Source organism: Ornithorhynchus anatinus, chromosome 3, assembly GCF_004115215.2.
Source record: "Ornithorhynchus anatinus isolate Pmale09 chromosome 3, mOrnAna1.pri.v4, whole genome shotgun sequence".
Lineage (NCBI taxonomy): Eukaryota > Metazoa > Chordata > Mammalia > Monotremata > Ornithorhynchidae > Ornithorhynchus > Ornithorhynchus anatinus.
The window spans coordinates 81,602,532-81,629,386 of NC_041730.1; the positions used below are offsets into that span (position 1 = coordinate 81,602,532).

At 41.8% G+C, this 26,855-nt stretch overlaps 1 protein-coding gene across 5 annotated transcripts in view; it reads right to left on the reverse strand.

Moving 5' to 3' along the window:
- Positions 1-10,737: 10,737 nt before the first annotated feature.
- Positions 10,738-26,855, reverse strand: part of LDB3 (LIM domain binding 3) — a 143,938-nt gene continuing 127,820 nt past the window's right edge. For all 5 annotated transcript variants that reach the window (XM_039911504.1, XM_039911503.1, XM_029059594.2 and 2 more), the window contains 4 exons: positions 26,128-26,308; positions 23,091-23,211; positions 19,614-19,729; positions 10,738-14,518 (listed from right to left, as the gene is read on the reverse strand). In XM_039911504.1, the coding sequence (XP_039767438.1) occupies positions 14,429-14,518; positions 19,614-19,729; positions 23,091-23,211; positions 26,128-26,308 (508 nt within the window). In that variant the 3' untranslated portion in view covers positions 10,738-14,428. The remainder of the gene's footprint in view (positions 14,519-19,613; positions 19,730-23,090; positions 23,212-26,127; positions 26,309-26,855) is intronic.

The window sequence follows — 26,855 nt, forward strand, 5'->3', positions numbered from 1 at the left end:
AACTCCCATGCCCGGATTCTTTCCACTGAGCCACGCTGATACCATTATTATTATTACTCTGTCAATATCTTGGCCATGGCTAGGCAGGGCTTCCTTTTTAAGAATGTGAGTCTATCATCTTTCACTCATGCCAAGGTCACCCAGTTCCCTTTCCTGTTGTAAAGATTTTATGGGGCAAGAGGCAACACTTTGAATCTAGTAATGTGGACTAGGGGAGAGGTGGCTTCCATGGAATGATCTTCGGATTGGTCTTGAAGGCAAACATCAAGGGGAAAAGAATGAGAAAGAGAGTGGAGAAACAGCAATAGAGGACTGCCCTATTAGGACTTTTTATTGCTTAACAACAGTTAATCATAGATCAAAAGGACCAGACTGAGGCAGGAAGACATTTTGTGTAACAGGGAAGTGGATATAAAAGAATGAATGGTCAATGCAGAGAGAGGAACATGTGCTTTTTAAATTAAAAATTTACTCTGTGTAAATTATAGTGTAAAAATCAGAAAGTAAAAGGTATTTTTTGTTTGTTTTCAAAATTAAGGTTTTGGGGAGAGGTACAGGTTCAGATGAATGTCATCCCCATTCTGCTATTTTTTTTTAACTTTCCAATGATTCCAGCTTTTTTTTCCTTACTTAGCTTACTGTAATTTCCCCTTGCCTCATAAAACCTCTTTACAATGCTGAAAAATGCAGATTCCAGAGGATGTCGTTACAGTCATTGAGTTTATTTCCTATAAAATTTTATTTTTGTTTTAATTAGGGAAAAAACCCCAAAACACTCCTGGTGAAATGCAGAACCCACTTTTAAATCCACATCCCAGTTGCAGGAGTGTCTGCAGTTTGAATTCCAGAAACCTAGGAGAAAGCCACCACAGCCAAACCCTGACATGGGTGAAGGAGCCTTACAAGAGTTAGGGCTGAAGTAGCAGCCATTTCCTACCAGAGTTGCTGAGATTTCAATATTCAAATGAATGGAGGGATGGCACGTTTTCTGTCAAGGACAGTTTTATGAGTGCAAACATTTTCTCCATGGCCATCATAAGTGAGTAGCAGGGATGACTTATAGCTGGGGTGAGTTATAGCTGGCATTTGCATCCAGCTGTACTTTCTAGTGAGCAAACATTAGGTGAAAAAATCCCAGCATCTCTGTTCTCTCTTTTGCTGGGAATGCATCTTCCTGTAAGCAGCAGCAAGTGCTGAAATCCCCTCCCTGTCAAAGACAGAAGCTTCTCTGGGATTTGGTTAAATTTAGCTTCTTAAGGCAGCTGGAACGTTAATGTAAGATATGTATCCTAGCATTTGCTCTTGAGGTGGAATCATTCCCCTTGATAGATTTGAGGTTCCCTTTTGTGTTTTGTTAATAGTTTGCTCTCATTTTTTCAGGTCAATTGATAGCACATTTTTTATTCATTTGTAATGGAGTGCCCTTCATTGTGGCATGTAGCTGGTTTGACAGGTTTCCTATCAGCACTAAGCTTTTTGCTCTAACAGTGGAGGACTCTTTTCCCTTACCTTAAACTCCTGACAACCATCATCAAATACATTTCATAGTTTCTAGCCTCTCTCTTGGTGCCACCAAAGTGCCCTGCTTGCAGAGGAAAGAATGCCATCCCCCACTGCTGCCTCACTTCTTCTGACCCTTTGTTCTCTCCTTCTTTTCTCCTCTAGCCCCCCTCCCCATTCCCTCTTTTTGGATCTCTCCTCCAGCTGGGTTATATCAAACTGGAAGAGGAATGCTGGGAGAATCCAACAGCCTGTGTTCTCAGTGGAAGCTGCCATACTCCCAGACAAGTCATGCTAATCCTAAAGCCAATGAATATTTTTCCTTTGGAAGAAGACACCTCCATGATAGTGAATAGGTGGGGGGGCATTGAGTGCAGCTCTGCTTCATGCAGCTTTTCTAAATCCCCATCATGGTATTCCCCAGGCCTTAGTCTTTTCAGTCCTGAACTGCAAGGTCCACACAGGCCCCATGCTCCAAACACTGAGCAAGGTTGTATCAGGAAAGGCTCCTTTACCCTCAAAGTACATCAGAGTAGCTAAGGACTCACTCAACCTCCTCTCTGCCCTTCCGTCATCCTCCCTGGATTATGGGCAATAGCCTGAGGCATGGTAAGACTGCGGAGGAGGAGGATTTGAGGACAGGGCAGGATGGGGAGGGATTCCAAAATACTGTTCCTGAGGAGGACATGGTGCTGATGTCAGGGTTCTGAGGGCAGATCCAGAGACTGGAGGAGTGCTAAGTACTCCCTCCCCTACACCCCAAACACACACCCCACTAAGGGTGGCATTTTCTTGCATCATGGAGTTCCTATTCATGTTATTGCTTGCCCTGGCAGATTTGGGCCAAAAGTGGAAATTTTTCCACTGGAGAAAATACCTGCAAAAATTGCCCTTGACCTGCCTGGGAAGTGCCTGTTTGTGAATAGCTGGAGCCCTGAAAGGATTTTTCAAGGCCAAGCCTAGAATCTCCTCCTCAGTGTTTCAATTATTATGGTATTTACTGTTATGAGAAGGAGCATGGCATAGTGGATAGAGCACAGGCCTGGGAGTCAGAAGGTCAGGAGGTCATGGGTTCTAATCCCACTTCAGCCACTTGGCTGCTGTGTGACCCTGGGCAAATCACTTTGTGTCTCTGGGCCTCAATTACCTCATCTGTAAAATGGGGATTGATACTGGGAGCCCCATGTTGGACTGTGTCCAACCTGATGGGCTTGTCTCCACTCCAATGCTTAGTACAGTGCCTGCCACACAGTAAGTGCTTAACAAATACCACAGTTATTATTGTGGTATTTGTAGTTAAGTTCTTACTGTGTAACAAGCACAATTCTAAGAGCTGGGGTAGATACAAGTTAATCAGGTGGGTCACACTCCCTGTCCCGCATGGAGCTCACAGTCTAAGTTCAGTGTTTAGCTGTTATCCCCCTGAATATTCTGTTTAGAGCCTTTCTTCCCTTGTATGGTCTCTGCAGTTTACATCTGGTGTACATCTTTCAGGGCTTTCAGCAAGGCGTATTGAAGTAAGAGACTTGGAAAATTGCATACTTAAGCAAAAGACATACTGCACATTTGTCAGAATGAAACAAATATGAATCCCATAAAAAGCAAGTACTGGATATGTAATTAATCAAGCTCTTATTGCATGTATTCTCTACAGACATAACCACTGAGGTATTTCTGCAATTGTGTTGATACAGATGCATCAGAATAATCATACCCTTTTATCTTTTCTATTGTTTGGCTATTTGGAAGGTAGTACAAAGAGGCAAATTAAGGAAAATGATTGACACTCCCAGTTTTTCACATATAGCCCTCTTTATTGGTATTTTATCATTTGCATTCATGCATCTTACAACATGCACACTCTATAATATGAAAAACAAAAGAAGTGCTAACAGTACAGCTCAGTTGAATAAAAACAGATGAAACAAACAATCCAAAAATTAACAGCACTTGAATTTTACCAGGGAGAGCTTCAGGAGAAAAATAGTGGATAGTCATGTTGTGTTTGAAAGAAACAATAAAAATAATATTAAAAAAACACACTACAGAGAAATGTAAGTTCTTTCCTCCCTTACCTAACATTCAGTTGCACACATTTAAAAGTTAAATTTCAACAGGTTAGTGATTTGTAGTAACACTTTAATATTGTGATTTGAACCTTTGCCTTTATGCTGCAAAATTCAAACCACAGAATGATGAAAACTGTTGTCGGGGCAATTGACTGAATTACACATAAACTTGGGCCTTGAATATTAGTGGCTGTTGCTTGTGAGGCCATCAGGAAAACCCAGCTGTGTTTCTCTCTAGTACAATTAATTACTTCCGCTGTATATAAAATTGAAAGTATTGGGTGCTTTAGTGCGGAAAAAGGATATCCTGCTATGCTGCCCCTATTTCCTTACTGAAAGCTATTACTGAACCTTTCACCGTTAATTCATGTGCACTGGATTATTCTGCGATGAAAGAAGATAGGCCAAAAGGGCTGATTAGTTGTTCTTTTGCAGAAGGAGAAAATGGTAATGGTCTCATCTTCTATTTTACTTTGCTCTGCTCCCAAGATGGAGCATTCATGACATGACTAACTGACTGGGAATTCACTACTAAAAGTCTGCTTCTAAACCTGCAGTGCATCTGCCCTCTTGACTCTTAAGAGATCAGCTAGCAGTGACTAGAGTCTTGAACAAGAAATAGGTACTGCTACACAGAACGGCCCAAGAGGGATTTGGTCTTGTTCCTACTAAGGTTTTAATCTGCCCCAAGCGTTCTTTCCCTCACCATGTACCAGAGAGACCCTATCCTTATGGGCAACAAGAGTCTGAGCAATTTACAGTCTTTTTGGAAAAGTCCCAACTCGGTTCAGAAGAAAAGTCTAAACACAAACACCAACTATTTTTGCAAACCTAAGGCAGGCAAGAGTCCAGTTCTCCAGCTTACTATCTTTGTTGAAAGGGGGTTGGTTTACAAGAAAACTGGGCTAATAGCCTCTGTGGCCTCCCTTCCCATTCAGTCTGGATTCTCCAGTGCCTTGGAGGCTGTGAGAACAGAATGTTGGGAAGTGGGGGAGGGATCTGAATCCTCTAAGTGTTCCTAGGAATGGTAGTCCCAGAACAAATAGCTGGACTTCCTTGTTCTGGCTAAAACCAGTGGCAGATGCTTGTTCAGAGCACTCACTGCTCATTCTCGATGAGCCTACGCCAGGAAGCCCGGAAAATTCCAGGTTTTTCTGGTTCAGGATCCCAGGACTGACTGTACATTCTGGAACTGCCTAATGAAGCCCAGCATCATCCCAACTGCCATTGACTTTAAATTATATATTATAAATGATTTTTTATATTCCTGTCTATATTAATGTCTGTCTCCCCCTCTAGACTGTAAACTGATTATGCACAGGGAAATTGTTCGCTAATTCTGTTGTATTGTACTCTCCCAAGTGCTTAGTACAGTGCTCTGCACATAGTAAGCATTCAATAAATACTAGTGATTGACTGACTGGCCAAGACGTAGATAAAATCTGAGAGTGTTGGAAAAGCAGAATGTTTATGCAAGCTAGTGGGAATTCATTTGGCCTATTTGGGCCAATTGATTAAACTGGACTTTAATCCAGACATGAGATCGTGCCCCACCCCCTTCCCACACATTGTTGTCCATCTCATCTCATCAGCCAAAGAAAGGAGAAGTGGCCATTTGGCACTTCAGTCATTTAAAGCTGATCCCCAGATAGTCATCCTTAAAGAGGGGAATGTTTCTTCACTTCTCCCTCAGGTGCCTGCAGAGGACACTAAGCAAAGGTCTCTGTTGTTTCCAGTGAATCCAGTCAGCTGAATGAAAAAACTGAGTGAAAGTGTCCATTTTATGGAAAAGAGAGACCAAGTTAAGGTCCCCTCCGGACCAGTGTCAGAAATTTCCTGGAGTCTCACCTATAGACCCAGTAAGCTAAGGAGCCGTATTTTAACCCAGTGATAATGCCTTTGGCATTTTCCACTGGGAAGAGAATAATAAAAACAGCTCCTCATTTCCTAAAGATTCAGACATGAGTGTACAGGTTTAATTAGGAACATCAAGCTGTTTACAATAAATTCTGAAGTGCATAAGGGATGGGGGGGTTGGGGGAACCAACCCAGCCTGTTTGTATCTGCCTGATGAGCACCAACTGATCTCAGTCCAGGCCCAAAAGGATCTGGCAGAGTCATTTGGTGATACTGGGACCCTAAACAAGATGGAAAGCCCCCAGTCTAAAAATCCCCTTCCTACATGGCTACATGAACAAGGAGACAATTTTTTCCAGATCTTCCCTGGAACTCACAGCTCCCATGGACTAGGGAGTGGCTAGGACCAAGGCCAAGCTTTGGTTTTCCCCACTGTTACCACAATGCTTTATTCTAACCAAATACATACGGTCTACGGATTTCTGGGAAAGGACCCTACTTTGGCATCTAGGTCAAAAAGGGAAATAATACAGAGATTTGTGGGCAAGGAATGTGTCTGTTTATTGCTATATTGTACTCTCTCAAACAGAAAGTGCTCAATAAATACAATTGAATGAATGAATGAAGGATAACACCGCAAAAGGAATTTAGAAGCAAAGTTCCCAAAACCTTAACTTCTTCACCACTGAGGTCAGCTGAACTCTCCCTCTGCTCTTGGGGAACCAGGTTTCTCTAGGTCACGAGCAGTCCATCAAGCAGAGAAGCTCAGTAATCTTTTCCCCCTATCCAAATCTAGTATGGGAAGAAGCTCGCATGCTAGAAAGGGTGATAGGATCATTAGTGTATGGTTTGAGAATCTGAGTTAAGAGGGCTAGATTAATGGAAATGCTGTCTTAACCATTCCAAACAGCCGACCTGCAGCTCCAGTTTATGGGCACAGAATAGCAGATGGGCCTGAGCTCTATTTGGGGGGCTCCCCTTCAATTGAATGACCTGTATGGGAACAAAATCATGAACCGGACTGGGCCAGGTGGCACATCCTGGGTATAGTCATTGCGGTGCTGCCCTCTGCTGCCAGAGGAGAACTAGAGGGTGGGGTGGGTGGTGAGAGGGGTAGGTGGGCAACTAAAGTTAGATGGCAGACCTGGCCCAGGTCTGGCTTAGAGCCTCAAGCCCCAGTCCTGACTTAACTTCCTCCATTCTCCAGCTTCCGGCCATTTCCTGGTGGACAGGAGTTGGAGAGCGCTGGGGGTGATCTCCTTTGCACCTGGATTGTTTAACCAGAGGAGCACTGGTGACCAGACCCCTGTGGCTAATAGCTATAAGGGGTTGGGATGGAGGAGCGGCAGTTTAGCAGTCAGGGCTCCTTTTTTCCAGTCAGACTTTCTCCTTTGCCTGCTTGGTGTCTGAGGAGATCGTTTCCTCTACTCTGGGCCTTAGTTTTCCCCTCTGAAAAATGGGATTAATTGCTGTTTCTTGGAAAATCATGAGAACGAATAAAATAATAATACTCTTCAGAACTTTGAGTTCTTGAGGAGGTGCTAGGATGTGTAATAGTATCTATATGGAGTGGGATTATTATTTAGATGTCACATTTTTCCATAGCAAGGGTCAGGCATCTGCAGGGCCTTATTCTGTAGGCCTGGGCTCGAGATGAATTCCTCAACGTCAAACTGTTTAATGGGAGCAGTGAAAAAATCTGCATGGGCGAACAAAGATTTTTTTAAAGGAATTTTCCAGTGGAAAATGGCTTTTCTGTTCCAGATAGGCATAGAACAAACAGAATGTTCAGCTCCCAGGAACACATAATCGGAGATCCAGCTGATTAAGGCAGGACTGCCTATCCCAAGTGCCTGCTCAGAGGCCATGCAGGGGCCCAGTTTGTGGCTCGACCAGCAGTTGACAGACAACATTTTAGACTTTTCCAACTTCCTGATCTGTGCTCCTACCCTAGGAAGTCTGTCAGGCTGAAGTAGGGTGAGAAGGGAGATGCAAGTTCCCAAAATCTGTGGTGTTAGCTGCCCAGCCAGGCATTGCCTTTATGAGAAACAATATGGTCTAGTGCATAGAACAGGGCCTGGGAGTCAGAAGGACCTGGGTTCTAATCCCACTTATCTGTTGTGTGACCTTGGGCAAGTCACTTAACTTCTCTGTGCCTCAGTTACCTCATCTGTAAAAGGGGATTAAAAGTGTGAGTCCCCTGTGGGACAGGGACTGTATCCAACCTGCTTAACTCGTCTCTACCCCAGCACTTAGATCAGTGTCTGGCATACAGTAAGAGCTTAACAAATACCATAAAAAATAATTTTAAAAATGAGGCTGCAGACTTATGGAGACAGTAACCTTGCTGGCTCCAGTTCATTCTACATTTCTGCTTCCTTCTGAGCCAAAGTGCTACAGAAATATTAGGATCAAACCAACTCACTGGCTAACATAAATGATATCTTTGGGACCTTTAATATGTGCATATTTTCTTTTCAACTTGCTTTTAAGTTGGCCCACTCAGATGTGGTAAAAGAGGCTCAGTTACTACCAACACTCATTTACAGGAAAACAAATTCTTAGGCTAATAAAAGATAAGTGATGGGAAGAGTTTTTTTTCCAAAAGCTTCCCTGGCCCTGCCACTTCCAAACAGTTGTGTTGACCTACCCAACTCTAGTCTCCAGAGTCAATATCATCCCATTCAAACTCATAGACAAACTTGGACTCTGGAGATAACAGTTTACAAAATAAAAGGGCCTGGGCACCTTTTTAGTAAAAAATAAGCATTGGATACGTGAGAAAGATTCTCACAACATTAAATATGCCAAGGGCATCATCGTTTCCCCAAGACCACTGGATGCCCAGGGGCATCAAAAATGGGAGTGAATCTTGCATTCACAAGGAAAAGCTTTCTTGAAACAACTTATTCCTTCTTGCTTTAATGCACCAAATCAACTAGATTTTGGCAGAAAGGAATTTGGCCGGAGTTATAAAAAAAACTGGTTAGCAGATAGATGTAGCTGCAGGACTAGCTGTTTTTTAAATAGGATTTGAATAGAACTTGGTTGTGAAATAAAAGCCTTGGTTTATGGTTATGCTGTCCCGATCAAGTCAACATTTCTATTCTCCTAGAGGCAATGTAAATCTCTATAAGCTAATAATCACTCAATGATATTCATTGAGCACTTACTGTTTGTAGAGCACTATACTAAGTGCTTGGGAGAGTATAGTAATTACAATAGAGATAGTAATTACAATAGAGATAGTAATTACAATACCTGTCCTTGAGGCCTTTACAATCTATCAGCTGAGCCTTTATGCTGTTCATACACATTTTCTTCTATGGCCTGGAAACATTGTTTTTTAAGATTCCTCAATTCTTAATCCACCCTTCAGTGTGAGCTGTGATTTTGAAGATGATTATTTTCCAGTTAAGTTGGTACATAAAGAAGGCCCACTAAATAGCCTTTCCCTTTAACTACTTCCCGTTCTTTCAACATGTCAACCTTTTCACTTGCCCTGCAGTCACTAAGTCTTTTGTTTCAACACCGATTTTCCTAATACATTAGTATGATTTAACATGAGACAAAAATTAAAAAGCTATCTTAGAATGGCAACTGGTTTCCTAAACCATCGAAGCAGGGAGGTACTATTCTATTTACAGTACTTCAGTGAACATACTGTCATGGGTGCTGAGGTGATCTTTTTTAGTATTTAGGTTTTCCAGTTTAAACAGCCTCCAACTGCTTGATTTTTTTAGTGCCAACCACCAATATATAATACAGGGTTCTGAAACAAACAGCTCTGCTCTGAGGCAGTGTCATCTTCAAGTTAGAGCACCGGAATAGGAAGAGTAGGACACATCTTTCTAATCCTGACTACATAACCAAAATGCTTTGTGATCTTGGGCAAGTTACATACTTCAATCTTCCCTATACTTCAATCTTCATCTGTTTCTTTAGTCCTTCTGGATTTCTTAGAGATAAATGGAGTAAAACAGTCTATATGAAAGTTCTTAGCCCACCTTGGAAGCAAGGGACTACAACAATCCAGAGAATTAGTAGTGAAACTGTTTTTTTCTTATTATTTTTGAAAAGCAGGGACTATGGAGAGAGCAGAGAAACTCTGCTCTCCAGTCTGAGATCGATTCAAGCAAAGCAGATGGAACTGGACTGAGATGGAATCTCCAGAGACAGCATGGGCCTTTGCAGTAGAAATGGGGTGGTTAAATCTTTTGCAAATATCTTGCAAACCCTCTCTGCAAGCTTCTTCGGTGTGGTGGGGGTGAAGTGGGGGAAGGTAAAGCCCTTCTCCAGCTCAATCCCTGGAAGCCTTCCAGCCTCATGGTTCACCGACTCAAACTCAATTCCATGTGCAGTTGGTGGACTGAGCCTCCTTAGCCATAATATTACGTTCTCTATAGGTCAGGGAGTTTCTGTCTAAACTGAGGGCTCAGTTTGTTGTTGTTCTCCAGTGCATCTCAAAGAACAAAGCATTTCATTGTGCCACTGAAGTGTGCAGTAGCCATTTCTCCACAACCCCTTCTTTCTCAGCTAAGCTGGAGGGATTTGGGTTGCGTGTAAGATTGATGGCTAACAAAGAGAACCCCAGTTTTAAGATTATAGGCCATCTTTAAATAGACAAAGCACTGCTTCTCTTCTGTGGAGATCCTTAATGAAAAGGGCAAAAGGTCAGGACAGAAATAATTTCACTGACTACTGATTCGGATTTAAAGTTGAATTATCTGTCTACACCACAGGGTTAATTTCCCAATTCATATTATATCTGATTGATGCCTTACTTTCTTTCTTGGCTTACTGTAAACAGCCATGGCTTAAAATAAATGGGAGCATGCTCATGTATTAGGTCTTGTGTGCTCTTCTACTTTGCTTTTAAAAGTGGATTCTGTCCCTTGTTAAGGAAATAGCAATTTTTTTTACTATGGTTTTTAATTATATTATGATGAACTAAGACCAGGTCTTTAAATCTATAAAAAGAAAAGATATGTTATTCTTTTTTGCTAAGCAGCGTGACCTAGTGATAGAATATGGGCCCAAGAGTCAGAAGCACCTGGGTTCTAATCCCAGCTCTGCCACTTGTCTGCTGGATGACCTTGGGCAAGTCACTTAACCTCTCTTTGCCTCAGTTACCTCATCTGGAAAATGGGGATGAACACTATGAGCCCCATATGGGATATGAACTCTTTTCAACCCAATTAGCTTCTATATACTCCAGCGCTTAATACAGTGCCTGCCACTTAGTAAGTGCTTAACAAATACTATATACAAAAGGGATGTATAAAAAGGGGGTCTGTAACAAATCAGAAGGTTATTAATCACTTATGACATTTATTAAACTTTTATTGTGCATTAAATATGGGAGTCAATTCAGAATAATCACAGTCTCCATTCCACACATTGCTCACAGTCTCAGAGGGAGGGAGAGCAGTAAACCTAGGGGTTAAACTGAAAAATTTTCCATTCATTTTATACCAGGAAGCAGAATTGGAGAATCAATCAGTCAATATTATTTACTAAGTGCCTGCTGTGGGCAGAGCACTGTACTGAGCACTTGGGAGAGTACAATAAAATTTGTAGCCATGATCCCTGATCTCAAGAATCCTACCATCTAATGATTGTAAGCATTTGCTATGATCTTGCAATCTAGTGCTTCTAGAGAAAAACACAACTTCAGGAAATGAATGATCTTAAAGACACATTGGCTGATTTGTGCTAGAATAAAAATAAATCTCAAATGAGTGGTAAACAAGTATTTAGTATATAAACCTTTTCATTAATTCATTCATTCATCAATCATATTTATTAAGTGTTTACTGTGTGAAGAGTATTATACTAGGTGCTTGGGAAAGTCCGATACAATAATAAAAAGTGACAATAAGGTTAGGGCCCATCTCAGGTTTATGGTCAAACCCTACAATGTAGAACTTCTGCTTATTGACCTACACTTGTTTGCTTAAACAAGGCAACTGAACTGCCAGTGTATCACATTCAGTGATGAGGCATGACAAGAGAGTCTTGAATGAATAGCCACTTTTCCACTGGGCATTTTATTTTGTTTTCAGAATCTGAAGAAGGGCACCTAAACAATTTTCTTCTCTCTAATTTACATTTATGGCTGTAAGGGACAACTGACTGTAATTTTAGGTTAATGAAAATCTTTAAACTCAAAGCTACCTTTCCATGCTCTCACACCGTTTTGCTCTGTTTGTTGTGAAGTTTTATTCATATTGGCATAGATAATCCATGCAAGATTTATTTCCACACACCTCTAAATAGAACTAAATTCTGCCTCAGATAATAATAAATAGAAATTTTGATGATTCAAAAGCAAGAGCACTTGGGCTAATCATAAACATTAAAAAAAGCTAGATTTCCAACCCAATCACTGCAGCTACAGTTCACTCAGCAGTAAATGATAATGTCATTAAATTATAAACAAATGTCTACTACAAAGAGACAGGTATTGCAAATCCAAATTATCCTGCCCGAAGTTTAGTGCTTTGAAGCTTAGGCATTCACATCATTATCTATAGAAAAAATTTGTCCAAAAGACTGGAACTAACTTACTGAAAAAGACCAAACTCCAACAAAGCTACTGCCCCTTATCAGTTTATAATTTAAATTTTTAATTTATCCACTACACCAAACCTCAAGAAACTGATTTCAATGTCAAATCCCAATGAAGAAACTCTTTCAAGAGTCATTTAGCTTTCTTCACTTTGTAGATATAATAAAAATATATTTATTGAAAAGACTCCCACATTGGGTTTTGGGGACACATCTGGCTTGAAGGAACTGGCAGTTTAGAGCGCAAAGAGAGGGAGAGGGAATGAGAATAAATGAGAATGCAAAAGTTTTGAAAGTTTTTTGGATTAAATCAAATTTGTTCAGAATTCCTTTCCTATTTAACTACCCAGGATTTCACTTTTTGAGTACTAAGAATCTACTTGTCCTTATATATTAAATCTTTTTAAATGACTGTACACAGCAGTCTTATTAGACCCCTGAAAAAATTGCTTGGCATGACTGGGCAACCTTTATTCAGTCTGAAAATAAACTGCTTTTACAGTCGTGACTTTAGTGCTAAACAAACTAAGAGCCTCATATTGACTAAGCAGCATGTGCATACTTACATGCTCTCCTCCATGTTCTGTGTTGGAGGACAAGTGTGTTGGTTTCATGGCAGTTCATAGGACAAAGTTGAAAATATATGACCCTCCAGCAACTTTTGGATGGTGTTTAAAGGAAACATCTCTTAGCATTAGATTTTGACTCCCCATCAGAAGAATTAAACATAGCCAAGAAAGATACTTTTCCAAGACAAGCACTACTTTGGGGGGAAAGGAAACAGATATTTCTGATTCCACTTTGCCATGTTTAAATTACTTAAAAAAATCCAAAAGAGATTGGTGTAGATGTCGAATTGTTTTGCGTAGATGAAAAATGTTCACACTATACTTCATCAGTGAGCATAAAGAACACTTTCCAAAAAAAAAAAAATAGATGCACTTTTAAAATGGGGTGAAATTTCCACACTCAGAACTAAAGCCAAACTCCTGGCCCCTCGTGGAGCCATTTTAAACCACTATCTCACATAGAAAACAATCATAGTGTACTTATAAAGAAATTTGAAAATAATAAGCTACTGCTACTATCAAGAATATGGATTGTTCTAAACCACAGAGGCCAAGCTATAATACTTGCTAGATCAAACTGATTTAAGACCAGATATCTGAGCACAAGCTAAACTTCAGCCTGCCTATCCTTTCCAGTAGTCAACAAATCTTCAGAGTAGGACATGTTCCATATAAAACAATCAGTCACAGTGGTGGAAGATCAAGCTATGATTTGGTGCTGCCCTCTAATCTGTCTTCTCTGTGTTCACTGAGTTTGGCAGAAATTAAGACTCCTCTCTTGTCACTGGATGCGACCACCATTCTGACATACTAGTTTGCGAAGACTCCACGTTTGCCTGTCTCAGTGATGGTGACTCAAAATTGGATCGCCTTGTCCAGTAAAGGGTTCTAAGAAAGACAACACATGCTGACCTGCAAACAGGGGAAACGAGGCAGAGCAAACTCATCTCTGCCCACAAACCTGTCAGAACTGGCAAGGCACCAAAACAAAACCCAGGTCTTTCTCAATTTCCTTCCTTTGCCCAACAAAGAGCAAAATCAATGAAAGCCAATTCCAGTTTTCCACACCAAGCAGAAAATAAGAAAAGCCTTATGAGTATAGGGATCTGAACTGAAAGAGGTTAACTGAAGAGCCCAACTTTTCTCAATCTCGTGTGGGCTACAGAAATGTCACGATCCCTTCACTCATCAATTTTCCATTACCCACACTCTCCTAGAATAGCCCCTCTTCTCCTGCTTTTAGCAGTCAAGATTTCTCTGAATCCTGGCCACTGCTTTGCCCTGAAATGTCAATAGAATGCCTCGCATTGGTTCATTCATAAGTCTTAAATTTGATGCTTGGAGGTAGCACGGTGACATTAATGAAAGAATAATACTTCCTTTTTTGGTGAGGAATGCCTGATCTGTCTTAGTTTACAAACTCTCAGCTCTGGCTCTAAAAATATTATGCAGCCAGTCCTTTTTGGCAATTTCATTCTTTGGCCAGCTGTAGATATGTAGCATACTCAGAATGAGTTTGAACTCCTATTAACAGTAGTTCTAAGGCTATTCTGGTGGAGTCAATGGAAAGTACATTTGATAAAAGTTGCTTTCAGTGTTTGGATTTTGAGCTCTTTGAATCTAGTCCCAAACTTCTGAAGTACCATTCTAGTCTTGGATTCATTACTTTGACTTCTAGTCTGAACTATGCAAATGCAAGTTCTGCATCCACAAAGGACTAAAATTATACTTCACAAGAGCTCAAGTGTTTTTTAGCCCCCCTCCCACCCCCTAACAGTAAGAAACATTATCAGCTGTTTATCCTTTTTAGCAGGTTTCAGATCAGCCATCATCCTCCAGCACCAGTGGCTTCCAGCCTTTCCTTTAGACATTAATGGCATGAGCATGTTTCTTGCACAGTGGTTTATCCTTCTTAGAGTAGAAAGGTTGGCCCTCCAAATTCATGTGGCACACCTGAAACAAAAATGAACAGCATCCTGCTTGAGGCAAGGGTCAGAAGTGCCATAGAAGTGCAGAGACAAATAGAGAAACCACCAAGAAATCAATAGGAAGGTACATGCATGTGTGTGATTGTGTTCATGGGACGATAAACCTGCAGAATTGTGATTTTGTGACTCACCGTCTTGCAAAAATGAAAATAAAAAGCCTTGCACCCTACAGTTTGTTCCTGGTCTACTGGGGTCATTTCTCAGGAGAGCTCCATTACCCTACTTTGGGGTAGGTGTGGAGAGTCTTCTCCCAGGAAGCTGGGTAATGTTTGGCATCCACTAAGTGCCAGGCACTCTTCTAAGTGCTGGGGTACATACAAGGTAAGCAGGTAATCAGTCCATGTCCCACTTGGGGCTCACAGTCTTAATCCCTATTTTACAGATGAAGTAAATGAGGCACAGAAAAGTGGAGTGACTTCCCTACTTAGTAAAGTACTTGGCACATAATATGTTTTTAACAAATACCACTATTATGATGATGATGATTATGATCATATTGTTAATAATAATAACATTTCAAACTGGAGTTTCTGGGAAGCTGGATAGTGTCCGGCGCCCAAGGAGTATCCAAGGAAGAAATGATGGAACATCAAAGTGAAATGTGGCCAAAGGAAAAAGAAACTCTAAAGGTAGGAGCTTAGTGAAGACATTTTGATAGCAGCTTCATGAACTGTATCCTTGTTTTATGTCACCCAAGTAAAAAACAGCTGGTGCCCAGAACTCTGACCTCCCTCTTGGGCTGGACCTGTAGTTATATCATGGCTATGAGGCAAAGTCGAAGGGAAGAGCCAAAGCCACTTTCCTGGACTTCTCCAGTTTCCTTATGGGAGAGTTCCCCCGGGTGGCTCCTTTTGCCTGACCAACAGCTCTGCCTGGAGGGTGAATGAAGCCAGGGGAAGAGAAGCCCAAAGTTATCATCTGCCTCCTTCTCCAAGAGACAGAGCAGGGGAGCTTTCATTCATTCATTCAATCATATTTACTGAGCCTTCACTGTGGGAAAAGCACTAAACTAATAGCTCGGGAGAGTACAATACAGATTGAACAGAGATAGGAGAGCTGAGGCTTAGATAACTTGGTCAAAACGGGGAGTGACATCAGAGATGCAATGTGGCCTAATAGAAAGACCCTGGTTTCTAATCCAGTCTCTGCCACTTGCCTGCTGTGTGTCCTTAGGCAAGTCACTTAACTTCTCTGTGCCTAGGTTACCTCATCCGTAAAGTGGGGATTAAGATTCTGAGCCCATGGACTGTGACCAACCTGATTAGCTTGTAGTTACCCCAGTGCTTAGTTCAGTGCCTGGCACATAATAAGTGCTTAACAAATACCAGAAAAAAAGGAGGAAAAGGGAGAGTCACAGTTGCTATTTCGACGAGTTAATCTAAAACTGGTTGGTTGGAAAGCTGATCTCTAACTAGAGTAACTGGAAACTCCAGTCTGAGATTGTATTACTCTTTCATTTCCATTATTGTTAATGATGATAATAATAATGGTATTTGTTAAGCACTTACTATGTGCCAAGCACTGTACTAAGTAGGGAAGTCAGTTCTCTTCTCTGTGTCTCAGTATCATCATCTGTAAAATGGGGATTAAGACTGTGAGCCCCATATGAGACGTGGACTGTGTCCAACCTGGTTACCTTGTACCTACCCCCTGGCCCGCACTTAGAACACTGTTTGGCACACATTAAGAGCCTAACAAATACCATAAAAAAAGTAAGCACTGGGATATAGAAAAGATAATTAGATTGGACACAGTCCCTGTCCCACACAGGCTCAGTCTATTTGGGAAGGAGAACAAGTACACAATTTGCTGCCTGGGTAATAAGCGTAGAAAAACACATTGAAAAAGAGTTTTAGAGGTGTTCTCATTGACTGCCAGGGATCGCTAAATCTAGGGACCTACAGTTTCTGCAAGATGATAAAGGTCAGTAGCTTCAGCCTGTGTTTTAGGAGAAGCCAGTTTATTAACTGGATTGGGCTGCAGTAATTTAGGAAGGAATTAGTTTAATGTAATATCTGAGTCTAAGCACTTCTGAGCTACTATGGTGATAGGTAAATATAAATACACTGGGAGAGATAAGACTCAAATGGGTATGCAAATTTGGTAACACTCCTTAAGAAACAAGTCTTCAATATGGAATTGTTAAAGGCAGAGTTCAACCCAGGTCAGTTATTCTAAACTGCTTCCAGATAAGAAGTTACTGATTTATATTAAAGTCACAAGAGTGAATTCAAGTGCCATAAAAACTGAAGTGTTCTTTTCTCACTTCTGACTGCAGAACTGGGAGCAAAAGAACACTCATCTACATGAGTAACAAGGGCTTTTATGGTTAAGAGAACAAAAGAAAGAAGCAGAAGTGAAAGAGGCCCAAGGAAACTCATCCCCTGGGCAACGGACAAGCAGCATGGCCTAGTGGAAAGAGCCAGGCCTACTGGGTCAGAGTAACCTGGGGTCTAATGCCGTTTCTGCTACCTCCTCTCTGGGTGACCTTGGGCAAGTCACTTAACTTTCCGTGCCTCATTTTCCTAAATACCTGTTCCCCTGACTACTTAGACTGTGAGCTCTGTGTGGGACAGGGACTGTGTCCAAATTAATTATCTACCTCACTGCTTAGTACATAGTAAGGGCTTAACCAATACCACAATTATTATCTACCCCAGCCCTTAATATAGTCCTTGGCACATAGTAAGTGTTTAACAAAGCCACAATTATTATTTATTATTGTGTGATTTTGAGTCCCAGTTCCAAGGTGAATCAAGAATACACTCTCATCCTTTCTCTTCCCCCTCTCTGTCCCAATCCACCAGCCCAATAAAGTTGACAAGGTCCGAAATCCTGTGTAATGTAAAGTCTGCCCCTAATCTACTAGGTGGTTTCAACTGAGGGCTCAACTACTGATATATGCCTATACATGTGTAGAAATGTATGAGTATATTTAGATATGCACATGGCTCAACTGAAGAACTGTGAGCTGTTCTTCAGGACAAAGTCAATATTAGTGCATCGAGATGCTCCAAGGCAAGTTCAAGACGGCCTTACATAAATTCATCTAAGAGCAATCTACACTGGACTATTAGGAGGAATGTTAGGAATGCTAGAAGGGAAAGGTTTGTGATAATAAAGGGTTCAAAGAGGGTTAAATCAATTTATAAATGATAGCCCATTAACCAGTTCTTCCAATCAATAAATTACTGATATTTATTAAGCAAGGAATGTTGTGTTGTACTCTCCCAAGCGCTTAGTACAATGCTCTGCCCACAGTAAATGGTCAATAAATACGATTGATTGGTTCATTAGTGAATGCTTAGTGCTTACAGAGTACTGTAGTAATCACTTGGGAGAATATAATAGCTATCCCTGCCCTAAAATATCTTACAGTTTACTGGAGGCGTGGACATTAAAATAAATTACAGATAGAGGAAGGAGCAGAGTATAAAGCTATGTATCTAAGTACTGTGGGGATAGGGTGGGTCAAGTATCAAAGTGCTTAAGGGGTACAGATCCAAATGCATAGTCATAATAATAATGATTATTGTTAGGTGCTTACTATGTGCCAAGCATTGTTTTAAGCTCTAGGGTGGATACAAGCTAATCAGGTTGGACATAGTCCCTGTCCCACATGGGGCTCACACTCTTAACCCCCATTTTACAGATGAAGTAACTGAGGCCCAGAGAAGTGAAGTAACTTGCCCAAGGTCACACAGCAGATGAGTGACAGAACTGGGATTAGAACCCAGGTCCTTCTGACTCCCAGATCCGTGCTGTATTCACTAAGCCATGCTTCTTCTCTTAGGTGACGAAGGGAGGGTAAGTTGGGGAAAAAGGGAGGTTAGGGAGGACTTCCTGGAGGAAGCCTTCCAATCATCCTTTGGTGCCACTGACAGAGATAGAACACGGCTGGATGGACGATTGGCTTCAACCAAGTGGTGGAATTGCTCGAGAGATTGCTACTGGTCTTATGTTCAGAGTTCGAGCCAAACATCAACGAAAGGTATGTGCTCCTTTCCTCAGTCAGTCAGTCAGTTATATTTATTGAACACTTACTGTGTGCAGTTCAGAGCACTGTACTAAGCACTTGGGAGAGTACAGTATAGCAATACAACAGATACATTCCCTGCCCACAACGAGTTTACAGTCTAGAGGGGGAGACAGACATTAATATAAATAAATAAATTACAGATATATGCAGAAGTGCTGTGAGGCTGGGAGGAGAGATGAATAAAGGGAACAATTTAGGGTGATGCAGAAGGGAGAGGGAGAAAAGGAAAGGAGGGCTTAGTCAGGGAAGGCCTCTTGGAGGAGATGTGCCTTCAATAAGGCTTTGAAGCAGGGGAGAGTAATTGTCGGATATGAAGAGGCAAGACGTGGGCCAGAGGTCAGCGAGATAAATGAGGTGGAGGTACAGTGAGAAGGTTAGCATTAGAGGAGCGAAGTGTGTGGTAATCATTCAATCATATTTATTAGGTACTTACAGTGTGCTTGGGAGAGTACTACATCACAGAGGTGGTAGACATGTTCCCCTGCCCATAAGGAGCTTACAGTTTAGAGAGTAGTTTACAGTCTTATTTGTCTCTTATTTGCAAGTTAGCATGTTTCCAATCTGTAAACCTTTTCAAGTGGCAGTTCATTTAGTCTAAAAACATTGTCTAAATCCACTAAAGGAAAATGCTTAGCTTTCCACGCAGTCAAACAGGAGAAAGAAATTGTGGGGTGGTTAATGGGCAACTCATGCTTATCTTCTGGCCTCTGGCCTGCTATATATTGAGAATGGGGTCATTTGGAAAACTAAAGCGATACTCTGTCCTGCTTTCTAAAGGCTTTGTCAATAGAAATCCACCTTATCTCTACACTTCTGAGATAATCAACAACCTCCAGGCTAATCCTCATGATGAAAATTGGCACTAAAATAGGAAGAGTCACCATTTGTCAAGGAAATAAATGAGCTAACAACAGTTTATGACTCCCTCCTCCTGTAGTTATGCTCTCCGCCATTTTACCTCCACTTTCAGGAGGGTGGCAAAGTGATTCTGTAATGGTCCGAGTCAGGATCAGAAACCTACCGCACAAATGAAGCAGGTATCATGCCAAGTGTGTCCAAGGGCCTCAATAAACTTGTCACCAGCTTCCACCGGGAAATCACAGCCATGGCATTTAGTGCTGAATAAATTAATGTAATCTGCAAAGTAACCAACACAGAGTTAACAAAGAGATCTGAGATGGGCCAGATCAAAGCACCACTTGAAAAAGTCTGAGCCCATCAATCAATCAGTGGTATCTGTTGAGCTGTTACTGAGTGCAGAGCACTGTACTAAACCCTTGGGAGAATACAAACAGTTCATAGACATGTTCCCTGTCTACAAGGAGCTTAAAGTCTAGAGGGAGGAATTTAAAATCTGCAGTTTAGAGTCTAGACATTAAAATAGATAACAGATGGATATGAACATAAGTGCTGTGGGGGTGAGGGGTGAAGATCAAAGTGCTTAAGAGTTTCAGACCCAATTCTATTTATTTATATTGATGCCCCTTTTCTTGTTTTGATGTCTCTCTCCCCCCTTCTGGTCTGTGAGCCCGTTTTATGGTAGAGATTGTCTATTTGTTGCTAAATTGCACTTTCCAAGTGCTTAGTAAAGTGCTCTGCACACAGTAAGTGCTCAATAAATACGATTGGATGAATGAATAAATAAATGAAAGTGCATAAGCTACAAAGAAAGGAGGTCATATTGGGGAAGTGAGGACTCTAGGAAGAGATGTGATTTGAGAAGGGTTCTAAAGATAGGGGGAATTGTAGTCTTTGGATGTGAATGAGGAGGGAGTTATCTACTTGCTCAAGTTGTTTTTGTTTATGAATTTTTCTAGATCTTTATTATTAATAATAATGATAACAACAATAATAACAGCAACAGTATTTGTTAAGTGTTTATGATGTGCCAAGAATTGTTCTAAGTGCTGGGGTAGGTACAAGCTAGTCAGGCTGGACACAGTCCCTGTTCCATATGGGGCTCACAGTCTTAATCCCCATTTTACAGATGAGGTAACTGAGGCACAGAGAAGTTAAGTGACTTCCCCAAGGTCACACAGCAGACAAAAGGCGGAGCAGGAATTAGAACCTAGGTCCTTCTGACTCCCAGGCCAGTGTTCTATTTACTCAGCTTTACTGCTATTGAATAGCTTTCAGAACAATGATTATATTCCCTATTTTTTCTCATTTCAAAAAAATGAAAAAAATAAAATTTCCTGGCCACTGTTTGGGTAAAAATGCAAATACCTTTAACAAACTGGGGAAATTCGGAGTGATAATTCATTCAAAGACTGAGAAGCAGTGTGGCCTAACAGATAGGGCATGGGCCTGGGTAGTCAGAAGGTTCTGGCTTCTAATCCTGGTTCCACCACATTGCTGCTGTGTGACCTTGAGCAAGTCACTTGACTTCTATGTGCCTCAGTTACCTCATCTGTAAAATGGGGTTTAAGACTGTGGGCCCCATGTAGGACATGGATTGTGTCTAACCTGATTAGTTTGTATCAACCTCAGTGTTTAGTAGAGTGCCTGGTGCATAGTAAGTGCTTAACAAATACTATAAAAAATCCAAAACAAACAAACCAAAAAGAACCAGTACCTGGCACCTAGTAACTGCTCAACAGAGAACATAACCTCCCCACCCCCAAAAACAACTTTGCTCCTAAGGTACATCTCTTTTAAAATGAAACAATATCTACTGTGTGTACTTAGGTTGGATTGGTTGTTGGGGAAACATAACTTTGACTTTCATAACTTTGGCTTTCCAGACTCTTAAGTGTTTACACATTCCCCTGAAAAAAAGAACTCGTTATATTTAGCACCAAACAGGCAAAAGTCAGAAACTTTTGATGAACTAGAGTCAGCTACTTTGAAGAAAATTTGGTTTTTCTGAGGCACTTTGAGAAGTTTAAAGTGCTTCACAGACTTTATGAAACATTTCCATTCATAATTAATCTTTACTTCATCCCTGTAAGGAAGAGCTTTATAGAAGTAGCATGGCATAGTGGATATAGCTTGGGCTTGAGAGTCAGAAGGTCATGGGTTCTAATCCCAGCTCCACCATTCCACCTGCTTGTATCCACCCCAGTGCTTAGTACAGTGCCTGGCACATAGTAAGCACTTAACAAATACCACTATTATTATTATTATTAAGAATGGTCATTCCCTTTAAACAGACAAGGAAAATACAAACAGAGAGGTTGGATGGCTTGACTTGGCATACGGAACTAGAGCTGGACATCTTAGAGAAGCAGCGTGGCTCAGTGGAAAGAGCACGGGTTTAGGAGTAAGAGGTCATGGGTTCTAATCCCCACTCCGCTACCTGTCAGCTGTGTGACTTTGGGAAAGTCACTTAACTTCTCGGTGCCTCAGTTATCTCATCTGTAAAATGAGGATTAAGACTGTGAAGTCTCACATAAGACAACCTGATTACCCTGTATCTACCCCAGTGCTTAGAACAGTGCTCAGCACATAGTAAGCGCTTAACAAATATCAACATTATTATTATTATTATTAACATAAGATTCTGACTCTCCAGACTCAGGCTTCTGGCCTCCTGGGCTATCTCCACCTCAATCAGAAATCCATCAGTCAATGGTTTTAATGTGGGCTTACTGTGTGCAGAGCACTGTGCTAAGCATTTGGGAGAGTACAATACAATAGAGGTGGTAGATATGATCCCTGCCTGCAAGGAGTTTACGATCTAGAGGAGGAGCTTCCAGGCTAGAGCTTAGAGTCTAGTTTACAGTTAATAATAATAACAATAATGTTGGTATTTGTTAAGCGCTTACTATGTGCAGAGCACTGTTTTAAGCGCTGGGGTAGATACAGGGTAATCAGGTTGTCCCACGTAAGGCTCACAGTTAATCCCCATTTTACAGATGAGGGAACTGAGGCCCAGAGAAGTGAAGTGATTTGCCCACAGTCACACAGATAACAAGTGGCGGAGCCAGGATTAGAACCCATGACCTCTGACTCCTAAGCCCGGACTCTTTCCACTGAGCCATGCTGCTTCTCCATGCAGAGTTAACATATAGTAATTCATGGGTTTTAAAACTGTCATTTAAATCACAGATGATCCTAGGGAATTTTGCTGGATAGAAATTGGTAGTTGTTATTTAAAAAAAACCCCAAAAGCATTTTTTGGGGCCTAGACTATGTATTAAGCACTAGCTCAGGGCTGGGCAAGATGGGTGGGAAAGGTGGATGGCAGAGGTAGGTATAGAGGATAATACATAAGACATAATCCCTATCCTTGGAAATCATTTACTTTGAGGTACAGCTGTGGAGAGGAAACAAGCAGAGGAGAAATGCTAGAAAACTTTTTTTTTTTAGCTTTTATCTGTATGCCATGGTTACTCTGGATAGATCTCTGTTTCTGCTGTGTAGAATCACTAAAGATCAGGTTTTCATGCAGCATAAGAAATGCCCCTTTACAAATCTGACATACTTTGGTTGATTGTCCCATTAAAATCTGTGCACTCTTAACATCCTGCACCCAAGACCCCAGGAGGTCTCTCACCTTTCTCACAGTAGGGCTCCCCATCCTCCATATGGAAGAGACTATTCCCAAAGGGCTTCTTACAGGCCGCACAGACAAAGCAGGTCGTGTGCCAAGTCTGCCTCAAGGCATGCATCACTTCCTGTAAAAGCACACAGCAGATATCAGACACATACTCTTCAGGCCAGGATTTACTGTGCATTTACTTCTAGAGTCACAAAAGAAGAACAGAAACGTGTTCCTTGCAATCTTACAGGTAAGGCAGAACACACACAAACATAAATAAATGTTCCTATAGAGTAGAGCGACCAAGGGGAATTTGGGGAGCTTCCATGTAAGTGGATCAAAAAGATTAAAACTCAAGTCTGGAAAGCCCAAGACGGAGAGGGGATGTGATTGAAATGTACAGAATCATGAAGGATGACAGGGTGAACATAGAATTATAGTTCAAGAAATTCCAAACACTAGGATGAGGGGGATACCCATTGAAGTGGGTGGGTGGCGTGTTCAAAACAATGAAAAGAAGCACCTTCTCACACAGCAGGTGTGAACAGATGGAATTTGTTACCACAGTAAGTGATGGGAAGCAGCCCCTGGACTGTAAGCCTGTCACTGGGCAGGGATTGTCTCTATCTGTTGCCGAATTGTACATTCCAAGTGCTTAGTACAGTGCTCGCACATAGTAAACGCTCAATAAATACTACTGAATGAACTCGGGCCTGGAGGAAGAGGACCTGATGTCTAATCCTGGCTATGCCACTTGTCTGCTGTGCGACCTTGGGCAAGTCACTTAACCTTTCTGTACCTTAGTTGCCTCATCTGTAAAATGGAGGTTAAGACCGTGAGCCCCAGTGTGGGACATGGACTGTGCCCAATCTAATTAGTCTGTATCCCCCCCCCAGTACTTAACACAATGCCTGGCACAGAGTAAGCGCTTAACAAATACCATAAATACGAGTAAATAAAATAAAGTTGGGGAGCCAGAAGACTCTCAGTGTGTTCAAGAGGGGTTTGGGTAAATGGGCAGTCCAAGATGGCTTTCTAGAGGGAAAGTTGGGAAAGATAGATGGTCTGTTCCTAACAACGTGGGTGGACGTCCAAGAGGGCAACCAGCAAATTGTTCTTCCAAACATCCTGGTGTCATTACTGGAGACAGAACCTGGGCTGTATGGAACATTAGTCTGTCCCTTTAATGGTTATGTCTTTATGATCATATACAAAATAGAAAACTACACATTTATTAAAAAATGTGGGCACCATAAGGGCACCAAGTGTGGAAACTTATAAGCAAATATTTTCAGCAATACACCCAAGTACAGTTCTATGGGATACACTCCCCCTCCAAGCTGTCTTCCCTCTCCTCCCTCACCTCCTTCAGCCCAAATTCCATGTTCCAAATGCCTACTTCCCCTTTGTTCAGCACAGTCAGAACAGTGATTCAGGTCCTGAGAGAGAAACCACCACTGATTTCTTAAATGGCCCTGGGCAATTCTGCCTGCTTGGGCAATTCTACCTAGGAAATGTCTTTCCCAAAATGCGGAACAATCATCTAACTCTTTCACCCCAAACATATTTCTAGACATTCCGGCAGCTTCATGATAGAGAGCGCCTGCTCTCGGGGAAATTAAATTTCCTCTCCTTCTTCCTCTTCCCCAGACAACAGAAAGAAATGCAGTTCTGCAGTTTGGAAGAAAGAAATACTTCGGTCAGCTCACAGAAAATCAGTTAAAATCAGTTTGTGGTAGTAAGAGTGACCAGAGGTTTGAGGAGAATTGCGATGCCCTTTGCTCCAGAATGGAGAATAATCATGGATTCCCCAGGCTGGATGAGAGGCCTATGGAGATCCCCTAGGCCATTCCCCCATTTTCTGAAGGGACTCCAGGTAAATTAATCAAAACAAAAGAGATATGCACAAGAGTGATGGTTTGCACTGCACCATTCAACTTGTTCTCTGGTGTCCTGTAGTCCAGAAACTGCCTTCATGCATTTAGGATGAAATGAATGGTGCAGAATGTCCTGTTAATGAAATTTGGTTGACACTAAGATGGAGGAAATTGGGCAATCTTTGAAAATCGGATACATTCTCTTCTGACTGGGATGGCTTTAAGCCCTATATGATGGCAGGGATATGGACTAGATAGCTCCTAAAGACCCCTTACAGTCTGAGGATTCTGCATAAATAGAGAACCAGGGAAAGATAGTAGTAATAACACTAGTAGTACTAGTAGAAGTAATAATAATAATGATGATGATTTTTGTTAAGCGCTTACTATGTGCAAAGCACTGTTCTAAGCGCTGGGGTTGATACAAGGTAATCAGGTTGTCCCATGAGGGGCTCACAGTCTTAATCCCCATTTTACAGATGAAGTAACTGAGGCCCAGAGAAGTGAAGTGACTTGCCCAAAGTCACACAGCTGACAAGTGGCGGAGCTGGGATTCGAACCTATGCCCTCTGACTTCCAAGCCCGTGCTCTTGTAGCAGTTGGAGCACTAGAAGTAGACTTGTACATTCCAAATGCTTAGTACAGTGCTCTGCACATAGTAAGAGCTCAATAAATACTATTGATTGAATGAATGAATATTTATTAAGCACGTGAAAACAGAACTACAAGACACGTTCCCTGCCTACAAAGAACTGATAAACTTCTTAAACTTAAAAGTTGCAAAAACCCACAACGTACGGCTGAGTAGTCATAAGAATGGCTTCTGAGGGGGAGGGGAGAATGAGACGGGGAGGGGAGAATGAGCGGTGAAGGGCAGGTGCTGGGGAGGCTGGGGTTTGTGATGAGCAGTGGTGGTGAGAAACTAGAGACAATGGGGTAGAGCTGGGGGATGGAGCCAGGCCCCGTTTGCGGTCCAGGGACCATCACCACCCTGCTCAAAAGCCTGGAGCAGCAGCATCGTGCATCTTGTTGCCACCGCAACAGCCTCGACAAAATAATAAATAGCAAAGTGCATGTACCCGAGCTGCACGGTAAGTGCAGAAGAGCCGAATGCCGCTGGTAAGCTGCAGTTTGACCACCCTTGCTTGAAGGGGAAAAGATGAGTTACAACTTACCCCCATGACTTTGGTATTACACTTGGCACAGAGAGGGGCAAAGAACTGCTCATAACACCGTTCACAGTACACATTGTTCTGTTCCTCCACAAAGCACATGTCTGCCAGAGAGGTCTTACAGTAGGCACAGTTGAATTCTTCTGGGTGCCAGGACCGGCCCATGGCGACCAGGAATGGCCCCCTGTGGACAAAGCAGAATGTCTAATGGGCTCCAGGGAATCAAGGTTAATAATCATGGTATTTGTTAAGCACTTACTATGTGCCGAGCACTGTTCTAAGCACTGGGGTATGTAATCAGGTTGGACCCGGGGAAGCCGCGTGGCCTAGTGGATTGGTCATGGGCCTGGGAGTCAGAGGACCTGGGTTCCAATTCTGGCTCCATCACTTGTTTGCTGTGTGACTTTGAACAAGCCACTTCGCTTCTCTTTGCCTCAGTTACCTCATCTATAATATGGGGATGAGCCCCATGTGGGACACGGACTGTGTCCAACCAGGTTACCTTGTATCTACTTCAGCACTTAGAACAGTTGCTGGCACATAGTAAGCGCTTAACAAATACCATAAACAAAACAAGACAAAAGGAGAAACCTAAAAAACTCATTAAACTGGCAAGGGACCAGGCTCATAGCGTTCACAGTTCTCTAAAGGATAAATAGCTTCAAAGTTAAAATGGCCATATTTTCTGGAGTTCAGAATGGACAGGGAGGGAGGGGAGGCATCTAAGCCAA